At 41.4% G+C, this 16,870-nt stretch overlaps 3 protein-coding genes across 4 annotated transcripts in view; 1 reads left to right on the top strand and 2 right to left on the bottom strand.

The window, feature by feature from the left end:
* anapc7 (anaphase promoting complex subunit 7) overlaps positions 1–8,052 on the bottom strand; it is a 16,491-nt gene extending 8,439 nt beyond the window's left edge. The window contains exons 1-6 of the mRNA XM_034133212.1: positions 7,857–8,052; positions 6,658–6,844; positions 6,333–6,452; positions 5,162–5,273; positions 4,598–4,751; positions 8–150 (exon numbers count right to left, since the gene is read on the bottom strand). Of these exons, the coding sequence (XP_033989103.1) occupies positions 8–150; positions 4,598–4,751; positions 5,162–5,273; positions 6,333–6,452; positions 6,658–6,844; positions 7,857–7,957 (817 nt within the window). The 5' untranslated portion in view covers positions 7,958–8,052. The remainder of the gene's footprint in view (positions 1–7; positions 151–4,597; positions 4,752–5,161; positions 5,274–6,332; positions 6,453–6,657; positions 6,845–7,856) is intronic.
* Positions 8,053–11,607: 3,555 nt separating this feature from the next.
* On the top strand, positions 11,608–12,667 carry LOC117484767 (ciliogenesis and planar polarity effector 2-like). The gene is made up of 5 exons (XM_034133195.1): positions 11,608–11,667; positions 11,857–11,965; positions 12,078–12,202; positions 12,322–12,458; positions 12,568–12,667. The coding sequence occupies exons 1-5, from the start codon at positions 11,608–11,610 to the stop codon at positions 12,665–12,667; spliced, it is 531 nt and encodes a 176-aa protein (XP_033989086.1).
* Positions 12,668–13,962: 1,295 nt separating this feature from the next.
* Positions 13,963–16,810, bottom strand: LOC117484792 (rho guanine nucleotide exchange factor 19-like). Of its 2 annotated transcripts, none has more exons than XM_034133229.1 (10): positions 16,583–16,810; positions 16,276–16,340; positions 15,888–16,180; positions 15,429–15,589; positions 15,197–15,349; positions 14,989–15,118; positions 14,802–14,876; positions 14,611–14,703; positions 14,232–14,527; positions 13,963–14,139 (listed from the first exon to the last, which is right to left on the bottom strand). In XM_034133229.1, exons 1-10 carry the CDS (start codon positions 16,663–16,665, stop codon positions 14,094–14,096), a joined length of 1,395 nt encoding a protein of 464 aa, XP_033989120.1. In that variant the 5' UTR covers positions 16,666–16,810; the 3' UTR covers positions 13,963–14,093. The 2 variants fall into 2 exon arrangements, with proteins under 2 accessions (XP_033989120.1, XP_033989121.1); XM_034133230.1 differs by having other exon boundaries at positions 16,276–16,335; positions 16,583–16,724.
* Positions 16,811–16,870: the final 60 nt, after the last annotated feature.

The raw sequence follows: 16,870 nt of genomic DNA, 5'->3' as shown, positions 1-16,870 counted from the left end.
AGCTGACCTTTGATGAGGTACGGGTCGAGCATCTGAGCCTGTTCAAACTTGAGGATGGCGTTCTTGGTGTCTCCGGCTCTGAAGTAAACGTCGGCCAGACTCACCAGCAGGTCCACGTTGTCCCGCAGCAGAGACTTCTTCTCCAGAGAGCTGAGGCACGGCAGAGAAACAAGGATGTTCAGTCATATTCAGTCACTTTTAGCTATCACTAAACGGGGTAAGGAAGCACCACCAACGAAAAACCAATGGGTAACAATTGTGGAAGAAATATTTTTGATGGAAAAACTGACTTATAAATTGAGATTTCAAGAAACACAACTCAACAGAAAGTGGGAAGAATCTATACGAGACTCAAAACAAAGATATTTGACTGGAACAATAGATACATGCATCTTCAAGAATATAATAACATGAAGACATATCCAGTGTGAGAAAAAGTTTTTAGAGAGTACTTGTCCATGGACAAGTGAGTTTGGCAATTTACTTGTCCGAATACATTTTTCACTTGTCCAGAATGGAAAAATTGGGGCCACTGGAATCTTCTTCTTCTCCAACGTATTTTACATTTTCCCACGTTTTTTACGACACCGCTGATTTTACTGCATCACACGTAGGGTTGGGTATAGTTTGGATTTTAACGATTCCGGTTCTGCTTTTCGATTCCGGTTATTTTCGGTTCTCGATTCCGGTTCTTTGAGAGGGTAAAAATAAGTCCCATGACAAACTGGGAGAAAAACATATTTATGAAAACATTAAGTCAAATCTGTATTCCTATTTAGAAATCACTTCAGACTGTTTAATTTCTTACGGTTATTGAATAAAATTATATAAAAATAATCTCTGCATTGTTTAGTTAGTTCTATGTGGTGCAGTTTGAGAATGTACAATTGGCCCAGTCTCCTCTGATGTTACACTGCAACCTGCCTGTGAGACAGAGTCCAACAGGGGCGGACTGGCCATCGGGACGAATCCCGATGGGCCGGTACAGAAGTGGGCCGGTCGGACGATGTGGGCCGGTCGGATAACTCACTAGCACCCCCCCCCCCCCGTTGATAATTTACTTGCGGTACCGAAGTGGGCCGGTCGCTGATTTGTAGTCCCAGTCCGCCCCTGGAGTCCAACCACACATGTCCAACACAGAGGCCTAATAATAATAATAATACATTATATTTATAGCCTATAGGCCTAGCGCTTTTCTACAACTCAAAGACGCTTGCATGCTTACACATGTCCTGCAATACACATGCTGCAACTGCTCACTGTTTGTAAAAGTAAATAAATACTATTTTAATTTCAATAATGTATTTTCTATACCCTGCTTCATAAACAATACTGACATCCCTGTGCTCCTCCGAGTCTGGGGGTCGGGGGATGTGAGGACAGCGCGAGGACACAGACAGGGAGGCTGCTTTACTTCATAAAGGAAATGGCGTCAATATTAACAACATGGGAGCTAAAACGCGTAATAACCTTCATTAGGTGTTAGAGAAAGAACATAAGAAAGTTTGACAAAGATTAGGCTGTTAAACGGGCAGCGGGTCCGCTGTGTGTAGAAAGAGAGAGGGAGAGAGAGACGCTGAACTGCACCGTGCAGCGATGAGATGATCCGGAACAGAGAGAGAGAGCTGCGGTCCGCGGGGCTCGGCCTCCTGTCCTCACAACTCTTATTAATCCCGGTACCGGACAATTGTTATTTGTTCCTACTCGGCACCGAGTTTTGCTTCCCAACCCTGCCACTGTGCTACACGTCCCGCACCGCCCCGCCCCCGTCTAACAGTACAGAAAGCGGCGAGATGCATTTCCTTAGGAATCGACAAGCAGAACCGAAACTAACATTTCTAAACGAACAATAGCGGACACGGACAATTTGCGAATGAGTTCTGCCTTTTGTAAACTGAGTTTATCAATAATTTGTCAATAAATGAGGGCTAAAAACGTCACTTGTCCGCCGGACAAGTCAATTGAAAGATCTACTTGTCCGACATTGTAAATAACCCGTCCCGGACGGTGGGACGTGTGCTTTTTCGCACACTGATATCCCTAGCATTTTATTAGGGTCTGAGACCTAGGTCGGCGAAGACCCTATTGAAATCGGTCGCACAGCGACCGATAAACCTTTGACCCCCGCAACATATGTGAAAACTCACCAAATGTTGCACGCGCGTCAGATGTGGTGCAACTTCAGATGTGTAATTGGTTCCGGAACTTTGCGTCAAAAATTGCGTAGGCCACGCCCACTTCCGTTTTTAACGTAAACTCCCCCCACTTTAACTTTCACGTAAACGAACGTAACTCGCTACGCATATCTAGGGTGCGGAGACAAACCAAAAAGCCATTTTGAATTTGGCGTCGGAAAAACGCGATTTATCGCGTTTTTCGTCCTCCGCACGAAATCTATCTTCTCCCAGGGACTTTATCCATACGACTCGAAATTCGTCGGGTAGCGTCTCGAGACATGGGCAATTCAAAGTTATCACGGAAGTTTTTTTTCTTTCGCACGGCGTAGCCGTGATTTGGCGCCAAAGTTCGCGTTCGCTCGATGCTCGGCCATCCCTCGCCATGGAACACGATGATGTCATAACGCCAACTGACATACTCAGAACGCCACCAAACTTCAGATGATGGTTAAGACTGCGGCCCTGAACAGCTCTACGTCAAATTTGATGTTATTTAATATGGCGTTACCATGGCAACGAATCCCTCGCCATAAAACACGGTGTCGCTGTAACTCCAATGGACACGGTCCCATTGTCCCCCAATCTTCACTTTTATATCACCGGTCCATGCCTCAACAGCTCTACGTGAAATCTGAGATCTCACCGTATGCCGTTTCCATGGCAACGCATCCCTCGCCATAAAACACAATGTTGTCTTAAGTCAATGGAAAATGGTCCAAACTGCACCACACTTCAGATGATGGCTAATGGTCCGGCCCTCAACAGCTCTACGCCAATTATGGGATGTCATCATATGCCGTTTCCATGGCAACGCATCCCTCGCCATAAAACACGGTGTCGCTGTAACTCCAATGGACACGGTCCCATCGTCCCCCAATCTTCACTTTTATATCACCGGCACCAGACTTCAGATGATGGCTAATGGTCCGGCCCTGAACAGCTCTACGCCAATTATGGGATGTCATCATATGCCGTTGCCATGGTGACAGATCCCTCGCCATGAAACACAGTGTTGTCATAACTCGATGGAAAATGGTCCAATGCACCAGACTTCAGATGACAGTTAATGGTCCGGCCCTCAACACCTCAATATGACAATAGTGAGTTTTCCTCAAAAGCTGTTGCCATGGCAACGCATCCCTCGCCGTTAAGCACGATATTGCTATAACTCCTGTGTAAATGGTAAAAAAGTGTTCAAATTTCCCATGTGTGCTAACCGTCAAGCCCTCGACACATATATGTGTCAGTTTTGAGATTTCGTCAAATGTCGTTGCTATGGTAACAAAATGGTCGCCGTGAAACACGGTTTTCTCATAACTCCAGTTAACATGCTCCAAACGGCCCAAAACTTCACAGGTTTGATAACGATGCAGCCCTCAACACATCTAGGCGTATTATGGGGTGTCATCAAATTCCGTTGCCATGGCGACAGATCACTCGCCATCAAACACAATGTTTATGATACTGCTGTAACTCCCATGTACGTTGTCTGATCGGCCTGAAACTTCCCACGTTTGCCAACGGCCGAGTCCTTGAGACACCTAGACACACACGTCGACGTGCGGACAACAGCCTGCGGAGCGTCGAAGACCCGCTCATTCTATTTGTATTTTGTATTGCCTTGCTGGCCTTTTGTTACATGATTGCAAGCTGTAGCCACCCATTTAGCTATCGCTGTTGAAAGCTTGCTGCTCGTAGACACCGTGTCCAGGCGTCTCCCCAGCAAACTTTCAAGCGTGGTCTGCCGCAAACGAGCGGCAGGAGCGGGGCTGTCGGCATCAGCTGTGTGCTTGGCTTGCTGTTTAAAACACCTTTTCTTGTATCCATATCTCTCGCTAGAATCTCCCACCATCCAACTAACAACAACAACAACAACAACAACAACGTCAAGCCTTTGGGCTCTGAAACTACGGGGCGGGCCGAGGACAAATACACATGCGTTAATCGCACGTTAAAATAATTTGTGGCGTTACATTTTTTTTTGTTATTAACGCGTTAACTTGACAACCCTAATTATGATATAACCTACCTACCTATTGTTTTATTTATTTGGTAGGTCTTTATTTCTGTTGTTCCTATATGTTCACTTTGTTTTATGGGGTTTTATATTATTTTATATTGTTGCATCGACTCAGTCGTCTTGTGTCTTATCTGTCAGAGAGAAACCATTATTTATTTTATTTGTAGTATCATACCTTTCCCCTCCTTGTGTCTATTAACCTGATAACATGTTATATGTTGTTGCATGTACCTTTTAAAGTTCTTAACAAATAATCTGAGGAGAGTCCCTTGTTTATTTTTAACTTGTGTCATTTTGTAAAGCACTTTGAGCTGCATGAGTTGTATGAAAAGTGCTATTTATATATATAAAGCTTTATTATTATTATAATAATGTGATATGATTGATATGCTGTGCTCACCATATGGTGTTGATGGCTCTCTGGTTGTCTCCAGCGTGGATGAATGCGTACGCTTTGATCCAAACGGACAGCCACTCCAGGTTGGGGATGCTCTGAATCACATCCATCGTCATGGAGGCCACCTCGGCTCCTTTCACCGAGAGAGAGAGGAGCCCTGCAGGAGGAGAGAGAGAAAGGTCTTTAATGAGGCTCTAACAAGTACATTAGTGCAAGGCCTAGAAACCTTTCTTTAAAAAAAGCCTTTGATTAAACTTGTGTTTCTTTCCATTACGCCTCCTGTAGTACTTTGGGATTAGCAATGAAAGGTGCTTTACAAATACATTTTATTATTACATTAGAGCAAGGGATTCACTGTCCAAGCAGATGGTGAACGTGTGTGTGCACGTATAAGAAAAGCTTTCAAATGTGAAGAGCGAAGGTGGCCACAGTAGCTATTTGTCTAACGGTACGATAACTATACAAAATATCACGGTTTCATGGTGTTACACAATTATCCTTAATATCAGATACAATGGCCGGTAAAGGACACACACACACACACACAGAGAGAGAGAGAGTTCATACCGATGATGGCGTCCAGCGCGAGGGGGCACTGTCTGAGCACCTCTTTGTAGCTCGTCACCGCAGAACGCTCCTGACCTGCTTTCCTGTACAGGTTAGCTAGCATCATGTTGATCTGAGGGAAGAAAGAACAATAACATCCATTAAACACAAGTCTATAGATAAGCGAAACGTCTCTGCAGACCTAATGCAAAATGATAAGTAGTAGAAGTTTCCCATTGTGATCATGACAGTATTTCAGATCAGTTCATAAAATGAAACATGGAGAGTTTTGCCCCTAAAAACAGTATTTTTGAAGTAAAACCATCTGCAGAGTCTTTTTACTTTTACAGTTAAACTCCAGCTGTGTATTTACTTGTGAGATAAGTTAAGATGTACTTTATTGATCCTAAATTGGGATTTTTTTTTTTTTCCCGTTGCAGCAGCATTAAAAAACAGGGCATTGCACATAATTAGAAATTAAAAGAGTAGAAATAAACAATTCTAAAATAGAAGCATCTCAAAATAGAAATAATATAAAAAATGTATAAACTATCTGGCAAATAAAACACTATTTAAGGGCTAATTTTCCATAACAGTAACACAATATAAAGCCGGATATTATATTTACATTAAGTGTGCGAGGGATGGCATATTAAAATAAATATAAATGTACAGTGTGAATTGGACATTCAAATAGGGCTGTCACAATATCAGATTTCCACCTCCCAATTATAGTGGCCAAGAAGAAATCCTGATAACGATACTATCTCAATAATACTAATAACAATTCAATTCTAAAATATAAAATGTAAAAATATTGCTATGAGTTAGATAAATCTTAAAGTCTGATATTATTAAGAGTTTTGTATCTTCTATGCAGGGAGGAGGAATGAGTCTGTGACCATAACCGTACAAAAGCGTAACAAAAACAAACGAGCGGATTATTAACACAATATAATCATTTGAGTTACAAGATATGGTGGCTGTATTATAAAAGAATGCACAGGAAGCATGAAAACATTTTTGCTTTCTGTATTTTGTATATTTTTGCTGTTGTCTAATTTTTCTTTTTCTTATGTATTTTAAGAAAAATGTTGTGCTTTTGGTTGTACATGTTGTGTATTAATCTCAATAAAAAAAGAAAGCGTGAAAAATATCGGTTTATCACAATAACTATAGGAGGGTAACCTACCTTTGGGGTCCTCTGTCTGGATGGGATCCCATCGAGAACTGCAATAGCATCTTTATCCAGTTTCAATATTGTGTAGCACTCGGCGATCTTATACTTTACTTCAATCTCTGAGGGCAAACTCTGAAAGAAAACATGAGTCATTTTAATAATCATTCATGCAAACTGAACTAGTCGATGGTATGGGTATTTGTCTTTCAAGGTACAAAACATTGAGTGATAGGAATATACATGCAATTGATGTGTAGGAATTCTGGTTAAAAACACATTGAATTATGTTATGGCTTCATTCAAAACATTGAACAATGAACAGTGTTATCCGACATACCTGTGCCTGTAAATTAGAAGCAGCTCCACCAGTAGAAGTACGAACTTTAGATGTTTTGCTGATCACCTTCTTCTGCTGTAAAGCCATACTGTATTTGCAGGCAGCATTACGATACTCCTTATCATGGAAGATGCTGTCAGCGTGGTAAACCAACAACTGGTACTTCTGGGCCGGTGAGAGCAGCTCTCTTTGATAAAAAGACACAAATGGTAAAGTCATTAGAATCAGAAACACTTTTTTTTTTTTTTGCATGGGTGAAGTGGGTTATGTTATATGCTCCATCTTAGAGTCAAATATATAGAAAACAGAGAAGTTATAAGACGATTTAATTAATGTCATCGATTAAAAGCAAAAAATAAATGGGTGCATTTACTACTATGAAACAGCAACACAAACAATAAATATGGAAAAAATGAATGTGTAATACTGTGTATACTTCAAGATATAATAATAGTGTAAATAATTGAAAAATTGATCTATGATTTTGCGTTTAAAAAGCAAGATAAGTATCACAATATTTCTTAAAATGCAAAAACAATATAGAGTTGGAATGCAAGAGTGAATCAGAGAATTAACATTAAAACATGTCTCAATGTGTTAGTAGAAATGCTTAGAGAAAAAGACTGTCATTGAGTGACATAAATATAGAAGAGACCGTAACAAAAAGTGGACAGTGAGATTATACATTAGTCTAAAGCACAGGAGTGTAGAAAGTAAACAAACAATTGTGTTAGTTTGTGTTTTTATAGAAGCATCCTTCATCAGCTGTTGGGCTTCATCACAACAAAAACATGGCTCTGTGACTTTGATAGCCCCTGATTTTAAATCAACCCCACTGCATTGTCAACATGTGAAAGGGGGAAAGGCTATTGAACAACAATATATATGTGAAAAGTCATACAATACTCGTTAAACATCTGACTGTCAACTCCTTCCAGCTAACTGTTAATAGCACGTACCTTCATATGACTACTTCCTGGATAAACAAACGTACACTATATTACACCCAATAATACACATTTCACTGTTAAAGATGTGGTTACTTGAGAAGCATTTCTAGCAGGCGTCAGAGTGCATTATTCAAAACCCTGATCTGATCAACTACTAAACAAATAAATGATATAAATAGTTGATCAGTTAGCTTTTCGCTATCACTGTCTCCAGGAAATAGACGGATCCTCACGCTGGCTTTTACTTACGGGTTGTTATTACTCATCGTCAACAGCAAACTGCTCAATATCCGGACGTTAGAGTGAAGGCCAGCGGCGGCCATTTCCCGGATATTATCTATAACATTCATCTTTAATTTAGTTTAAGGCTTGCTTTGTGTTTCCGTCTCTCAGGTGAAAGTTTGTAAACAGCTAATGCTAACAGCTAGCGTCTGTTGTATCAAATATGGCGCCGTGACAACGTTCCTTCCGCATAATGCTGCCTTTAAGTGCTCTTTGCAAGCTTGTGATTTCAACCACTATAGTATTAAATGTGATAAACCTCATGACATATGCATCTTTGGTAAACACATTACGTTTTAAATGACCTTGTTTTAAATTTAGAGAGAAAAAGCGACAAATGTATGCAACTTTTTTATTCGCGTCCTAAATCTATAAAGTTAGGACTCTTGTGTTTTTATATGCCGTCATGTATCCGAAAGTCTTGAACGCCTCTTGTGAATACTCTGCAGCAATAAAAACGTCTTTTTAACTTGTTTTGTATTTATAAAAGCGTCAGCTAAATGTAATGATGTAGTTAATGACTATATCATTAGTTGTTGTTTACCCTTTCTGAGTTTATGAATATTATTTATGAATATAGAAATTCCCTCCTAGCAACACTCTCCATAGGAAATGAAATAAATATCCTTTGGCCAATTCATAATGTAAAAAAAAATGCACTGCAGTCGCTTTTCTTGATTATATTTGTATTTTATCATTTTAATAATTTTTTTATTTAATTGTAATATTTTGACTTATGTTATTTTAGTATTTAAGTATAATTTTATTTTTTTATTATACTATTTTAATTATTTTTTAGTAATACTTTTATTCTGCATGTAATGTATAATGTGTGTGGTTATGTTAATGTCAGTAGGGGTCTTGTTAACAAGGTTTTGTAGAAGAAAAACTGCACATTTCCCCTCTTTGGGATTAATAAAGGAATTGTGATTCTGCTTCTTCTATCTCTGTTTAAAACACATCATCACTGATCTCTAGCTGTGTCCCAGTTCAATACAAACTAGTTCAAATCTGAATAAGTGGTTGAATGCTTGTCCTTTTTTCAGTTTCAGACGGTTTTCTGAACAAATCTAGCAATTTTTGAACATCAGCGCTCTGGGTAATTGAGATTCTTAACTTTTTTCATTTAACAATTCAGAAAAAGATTATTAACTGATATCTATCATATTTCGTAAGTTGGGTTGTTCATTTAGCTAAGTAATTTTTCTAAATGGAAAACACTTTTTTTCTTTCGATTAGTGGTTTTGTATGACTTGATTATAAAAATGCAGTAGTATACTATTTCCATTTTATTTGCAATTTAAAATTTCATACAAGATAAAAGTAGATAATTCAATCTGCCTGAACATTGTTTGTATATGACCCAAATAAAGGCATTAAAATCCATCCTTGATATATGATGCACCGACATGACAATATCTTAACAGATTACAAAATGAAAATGGGTGTTTTTAAAAGGGCATGAACACAAACTGTGAAGATTTGACACAAAATAAAAAGGAATTTCTAAACAGGAGCTACAACGAACAGGTTTGTAATCTACACATGGAAATGCTTTTTAACTGTAGAAAGAAGAAATACCGTAAAAGATACCTTCTGAAATACATACTGACTTGGAAAATGCCATCTATGATACGTCAACAAACTATAGCCCAATTGATATTTCCGTGATAATAACCGTGGATAAAGGGGACTTTCACTTATCTAGAGAAATTGTAAACTTGATCGACACTGATCAAACCTTCTTAACAGCAGCAGTTCCCACAATGACCATTGTCCACCTTTAGGTTCTAATTTGTGAGCCAAAGAGCTACCAGCATAAAATCATTCATCACAACATTGTTTCAAATATTCGTGTTTGTGCTGAATGATCTAAAGCTCAGCAGACAGAGGAGTAACGCTAATCTATTTTGAGATTTTATTTCAGTTTAAACAAGAGTTTTATGAGGAATCAAAGGGGAAATCATAATAAAGTTTAAAGAATTATTAATACATTGGACAACAGAAAAAGAAGAAAATCAATCTACCATACCAACTCTCTAAAAACCAATGAAATGGGTGGCCACCCAAAACACTTGCATGCAAACACACCTCACATATCAGCAGTATCTGGACACGTTTTACCAGTTGTCCTGTTTGTCTGGGATATTCTGTAGGACACACAGAGAGAGACAGCATTTCCATGTTTAAACGTGCTCCCTGATAAGAAGAGACATCTGGGTCAGTATCAAGGTATAAATCAGAGAGACGCTGAGGGGAGGGGGGGACTAGGACTAGGTATGAGTCTAGGTGGGCACAGTGATGCTGCGGGCTAGTAGTGCCAGCAGAGCGAGCTCCACGACCCCCTGGGCTTGTTCCAGCGCCTCTGCGGCCTCCCGGGCAGAAAACCCTGCTGCCTGGATCCTCTGGATGTGTTCAGATGGAAATTGTTCTCAAAGGATGTGGAGAAGGGACAGGAGGGGCCGGAGATGTCAGCTGGGGGGCAAGAGGAGGGGAGGAGAGGGTTGAGGTGCTTGAGACTTCCTCAGGTGAGCCCACTGCCATGGACAGAGGGCTGAGGAAAGTGTGCTCAGTCTGGAGGCCGAGAGAGTCTGGGGTGTTGGTGCCAGAGGCCCGTCCGTCTGCGACCCCCCTCCCCTGCTGGCCCTCCGGGGGCTCCCTGACCTCCAGGTCCCCTGTGGGGTCAGGAGGATCCTTTGGCTCAGTCTGAAAACTGCTGATGTTATTCACTTCAGCTCGCCCACAATTATCTGTCCTCCTCTCTGGACGCTGCAGGGGTTTTTGTCCCACCGCAGTCTCCAATGTGTCCCCATCCAGACGCTCCTCCTGTTCAGAGAGGACAGGCGCGAGACCCTTATGGCGCAGTTCCACTACAGCGCGGAGCTCGCTTTAAGTGTGCCGTGTCGTGCCGTGCCCGTTTTTGGTTGCGCTTCCACTAGGCCTAGTTCCGGCCCGGCCCGGCCCGGGGCCACTTTTTCACGTCTTTTCTGGCCCGAGAAAATTGTGGTTCTATCGAGGCCAACAAACAGGGCTGAGTCGGGCTGAGTATGCTAAACTAGAGAGAGGAGCGCTGGCAAGGGGCTACAACTACAACAAGATGGACATATTTGACCGTGATTTAATTGTAATACACGTCTCAAAATGATGCCGAAGTAACAATATACTGATACCGGTTAGTAAAAACCATGAATTAATGCTTTGTCAAGTCTGCAGACAGACGGCAGGCGAAAAACCTTTTAAAATGCGTGTTTTTCTAGATGGAGATTGGCTAAGCTAACGCAGTATATGCTCCGACCGTCCACACTCACAACAACGGCCTATACAGACATAAATAAAGCAGCGACTGTATTCACCATGACACAGGCAGTCTGTGGTGTGTACTTGTTTAACTTTTGTCGAGTTTCTGAATATATATAAGGAGCTGTGAGCTCTGAGTGCTAACAGCTAACGGCTGTGTTGTGTTTCTGGAGGTCTCATTGAAGATGACGTCACGGCTCCGCCTACACTGCGTTACTATAGTAACTACCCCAGTTCCTAAACTGTAATGGAAGCGCAGCATGAAGTGAGTCGGCCCTGTTAAGGCCAAGCCGTACCGAGCCGTACCGAGCGTGGCCGAGGCCGACCGTGTAGTGGAAATGCGCCATTAGAGGGTCCCTCATCAGACACAGCAGCAGCAGCATGGTGGGCTTTGGCATCGCTTGGTTCTGCACCGGCTGGGATGGCAGTAGAGGGGATCCGGGGGGGGTCTTCGGGGGTCGGGGGGGCGTGGCTCGGGGTGGTCTGTTTCCTAGGTGAATGGATGTGAGGGGGAGCAGGAGGTGCTGCGGTTCTGGGACTGAGCGTAACATTTATTAATTATCCTTTAAGGTCTGCAAAAACTTTATGAGGTTAACCTTAAGCATACTCAAAAGCAGTGCCTGCTTTGTTTAAGGCACGACTCTTTATTTTGTCCCAAAACACATGTTAGTGGCAGATAAAGCCCAAAGACACACTATTTACGCCACTGCTCTCCGGCAAGAGTGGAGTGGGGAAGACTGCTCTGGCTGCACGTCCCAACATGCACTATGAAACCACAGGTAGACCCAGATCAATGCGAGTCAGTTGTTTTTTAAGAATAATTTACACATGTAAAGGGTTGATCAGGTGAGACCACACATTTTATTTGATTTTATTTATGTTTTGTTCAAGGTATTGAGACAACGGTGGTGTACTGGCCGGTAAAACTAAGAGAAAATGGCAGAGTGCTTTTCTTCCGTCTGCAGCGGTGGGACTGTGGGGAGAATGCCTTGCGTAGATTCGACCATCTGCTGCCGGTGTGTTGGTGATATAGTGTGTTTGCACACTACGCTCACATTATTCTATAATAGACTAAACAAACATTCCTGATGTCTTCTGTCAGACTTTATGTTAAATCACACTTTCCTGTCTCCAGGCCTGTAAGGAGCAGGTGGACACCGTCCTCTTCCTGTTCTCCTTCACTGACAGGACCTCCTTTGATGATCTGTCAAACCATATCGCTAAATGGACCGGGGCTCCTGTGGGTCGGTTTGTGAAATTGGTGGTTGGCACCAAGTATCCTCTAACATTCTTTAAAAAAATATGAATGTTATGAAAGTTAATCTGAATACTTACTCTATAAGTGCTATATCTATTCAGAGCTTGGCCTTAATGTCTTCTTCAAATTTGACCTTTTCATGCACTGTGACGTGGCAGAGAGAGACTTCCAGGAGACGTGGAGCGTACCAGTGCTGCGTGTGGACCTATCATGCTATATTTGAATAATATATTGTAGGGCCATACCTATATAAGGTATATTTATAAGTTTTCTTTTTCAAAATACCAAACAGATCATGCATTTTAGCCATGCCTCATTTCGCTCTATTTTGCTTTCCTCCACCCGGTCTTTGCATGCGCTGCAGCTGACCACGCCCCCCTGCAAAGGAGGGGGCCGAGTTACGAGCGTTGTGTTACCATGCTGTTACCATGCCACGGCAACCTCTCATTCCCCTGATAGGTCAGCTCCGCCGTCCTGACGTCAGAGGAATGTTCAAATCTGGATCAGTTTTTATCAGATCCGTTGCAGCCCCGTTTTTAGTGATTTGGGTATGGAGGAAAATAGAGAGGGTTGTGTTTTCTGACACTTGGTGAGTTCCCTGGAACACCGGGGACACATATTCATGTATACAAGACGTACAAAAGTGCATTTTGCATGATAGGTCCCCTTTAAGTATTACAGCTCGTTTCTTTGCTTTGTTACCGATGATATTACAGATTTCCTTTATACATGTACTTAAAACACCTACGCCACATGTGTCAAACTCAAGGCCCGGGGGCCAAATCAGGCCCGTGGTGGATTTAATTTCGGCCCGCAGGATAATTTCTAATTACTATTAGATCTGGCCCGCCGGTATAATGCACGCACACCTTCACTCAATCCTGAGGGTTTCCTCAGCTCAGAGCCTGACCCCAAACATTGATGAACTTGCACCCAAGATGAGATGCCAAGTATCTGGCTTGAACGAGCATCACAGAGCAGCACACTGAGTTTAATGGATGTTTCCTTCTGCACTTTCTTTCTCACGACAACAGGGCATGTTTGTTTTTTTCTTTGAGGGAAATAGTTTTTTTGAAGCTGTTGTTGGCCTGTGGAAAAATGTAATCATAAGAAATGACTCTGGGAAAGCTGCAGATAGAGCCATACGAAATGAATGCAACTGATTATTTAATGTTGTTTTTATAGGCAATAATTTAAGCTTTGTTAGTTCCAGGTTTAATATGTGCAATAAGTTCATTTCAATAAGTTTCGCAATAAACATTGAACCAGCCCGGCCCTCGACTAGTACCCGTTTTTTTTATTTTAGCCCACTGTGTATTTGAGTTTGACACCCCTGACCTACACGGAGTCAAAATAATGTCTGCTTGGTATTGGGTTAAATGTTTTATCAATATTTCACAGTGAAAAGATCAGTGGCCATTTTTTCCTCAGACTCTATTCATACCTTCTTTATTCATTTGAAGTGTTTTAGTCAGAATAGGGCTAAACTTGTTTATAATGAAGTGAAAGACAAATTGATTAAAAGTTTCCAGCATTTTAATACAAGTGAATAAATACATTCTCAAGAAGTAATACAAAAAGTTTAAATGTGCAATTTAAAAACAACCACAAATCGAAGTTTAAAATGAGTTCGCAGAGTCATGAATCATCTACCGTTTACACTGCAGCAACTTCATCCACACCTCTGTATCCGACCTGCAATAAAATCATAAAAAGCCAATAATAAATTAATCAACTACAGGATATTTATTAGTATTAAAAGACATATACAAAATGTCCACGTGTACCTTGTTTCTCCAGCAAGTTTCATGGTGGTGGGTTGTCCGGTGTGACTTTTAGAGAGATGCAACAGGAAGGAGTCTGGGGGCGGACCCAGGAGCTCAGTCTGAACATGCTTCACTTTCACATGTCTGGGGAATTCAGCATGATCCATAACTGTGAACCCCGCGTGTTGGAACCAATACTTCTTTGATGAGATGACCAAAAGGTCATTAAAGAGGTGGAGGTATACACTTGAGAAGCAACTGTGTCTCATGGGACCCTGGTGCAGCAGAACACGCCCGCTTACAACCAGAGGGACAGACTGCAACGAGGAAGAGACATTCAGTCAGATTTTATAAAAGACTTGATCCTGTTTTTTGTAACCTGTGTTAAGAAACTCGCCACCTTCATTTTGCCAAAATCCAGCAGCCTGTCCAGATAAACCAGCTCCTCAATGTGTTCCATTTTTCGGACCCCCTTATCACACTCTGTTACAATCTGTGGGTCAGAGAAGAATGCATAACATTTCACATTTCTTTTAGTCTATTTGCTAATCACATGCCTTCGATTGCTCACAGACCCTGTAAAACTCTTACCTTGTGGATGGCTGCTATTGCTTTTTCGAGATTGGATTTAGAGTCGGCGTCTGGTTTGGTCTGTTTCAGGATGCTCTGAAATGAAAGACAACCCAACACAAACCTTAGAAGAGGTCTGAAACACATTGTGCTGGTTAAATATATATGTATATGCTTGCAAACAATTAAAATATCATGAGACGCTAACCTGAAGGAGGAGTTTAATACGTGTAATTCTTTGGAAAGGAAGTACAAGGAATGACCTCAGGTTCTGTCTTTGACAGTCTGTGTGACTCTCAATGTTCTCGATTAAATGCAGAACATCTCTGTTCTGCTGCCTTGGAAATGGAAGAGATTGAATATAAAGTTATTGGTGTTGTGGAGCGCCAGCAGTAATGTAATGTACAGAGACTTACAGCAGCTGGTTGACCATCGTCTCCTGGTACCTCATGTTGATCACATACGGCACATAGACCCTGTGAAACTCAGGGCAGTGCTGCAGCACAATGTCTTCCACCTGAGAAATCAACACACTCTCCTCCAGTTGGCCTTCCAGATCCATTAGGAACCTAAGTGACAAAAACTCAAATTTAGCAGACGTAAACACTTAAAAAATAAATAAGATTTAGTGATATGTGGAGTTCTCACTTTTTACTGGCTGCCATTATTTGACAAATGTTGGAAAACAAATGGTGATGCTCCATTGGAGTCAGGGACTGTTTTAGTTCCTTCGAAGCATAGAAGTGTTTGACAGCAACAGTAAGGCTGTTTAGGGAAGACACTTCAGAGCCGATCAACTCAAACATCAACTTCAGAGGGAGAAAAAGAGAAGAATTCATTATGTATACATTTCTGTGACAATTAATTTCTCTGCAAAAGTAGGAGGATATTTTGGTTTCTTATTGTCAGCAAAACTAATAAACCTCACTAATACATTTTCATAGTTTCACAGCCTAAAATAATTCCCTGGAAAATAGTATATTTAATCCCGTTTTGGGAACATTTCCAATAAACTAAAGTGTCCAGCTTTTAATGAAGTTACTGAGCCTTTAACAATAATCTGTGAGCTGCTTCTGAGGAGGATTGGATACAGAATTTTCCACTCACCTCCTGAAGTTTGATCTCTTCTTCTGGCAACCTTGTGAGCAGGCCAGACGCCTTCACCTCCTCTAGATCTCGCCAAAGGGTCGAACGCCTGACTAGGGGAGCCTCAGCCAAGCATATATTCCCAGCATTGGATAGTTGTTGAAAGCTTGTATAATTAACGCTGCTGCAGTAGGCAATAATAGGAGTGTCTAGCTCCTGGGGGATTGTCAGTGCGCTCAAAAAACCTGTGTTCCGTTTGTTCAAATCATCGCTCTCCGCCTCACAGTATGCCTGGTAGTCCTGGTACAGAGGGTCTTCAGAGCAAACAAGGAAATGAAGGAAAGACACATGACATGGCTGTAAGTTACACTATTTAACCACTCAATAGCGCAGAGAAAGATACACTTACATAAATTGAAGTACTTTGACTGGAAGGACACACACAGCTCTTCCTCCTCAGCTGTATCTGCTGCCCTGCGTTTAATAAGCAGTTCACAGTTAGTTAAAAGTAAACGTTTAAAATGTTATTAATACAGACAATTCTGGATTGTCCTCCTCTAGCTAGTTTGCTGAGTAAAAGGATTGGGCTACTAGGTTTCAAATCCAAAGTTAAAGATACGTCTATGGGAGGGATCTAAAAGGACAAATATATGTCATCGTCACAATCCTACAAATAAAATTAACTTAGTTTTCGAAGTGCACCATGCGGTCCTTACCTTGAATCCTGAAGGTCTTCCAGGGAGTCACTGCTCCCATCATGGCCTCCAATGTTTTCATTTGTGCAGTCACATTGATCCATAGCGCCTCAGTCTCTCACACAGACTCTTTATTTTAAAACTCTGACAAAGGTGCAAATGTGGATGTGTTTGTCTACTGGGGGATCCTTTATTTGACCCAGGGACACTCAGATTGAGTGAGCGCAGGCTGATGCAGTCTGAACTGAGCAGCAATCACAATAACTGGAACCAGGTGTGTGTTTCTTTTCAAGCCTCTGGTGATCAACA

This window comes from Trematomus bernacchii, unplaced genomic scaffold, assembly GCF_902827165.1.
Source record: "Trematomus bernacchii unplaced genomic scaffold, fTreBer1.1, whole genome shotgun sequence".
Taxonomy (NCBI): domain Eukaryota; kingdom Metazoa; phylum Chordata; class Actinopteri; order Perciformes; family Nototheniidae; genus Trematomus; species Trematomus bernacchii.
The sequence above is the reverse complement of the archived record's forward strand: the minus strand, read 5'-3'. Positions and strand labels throughout refer to the sequence as shown.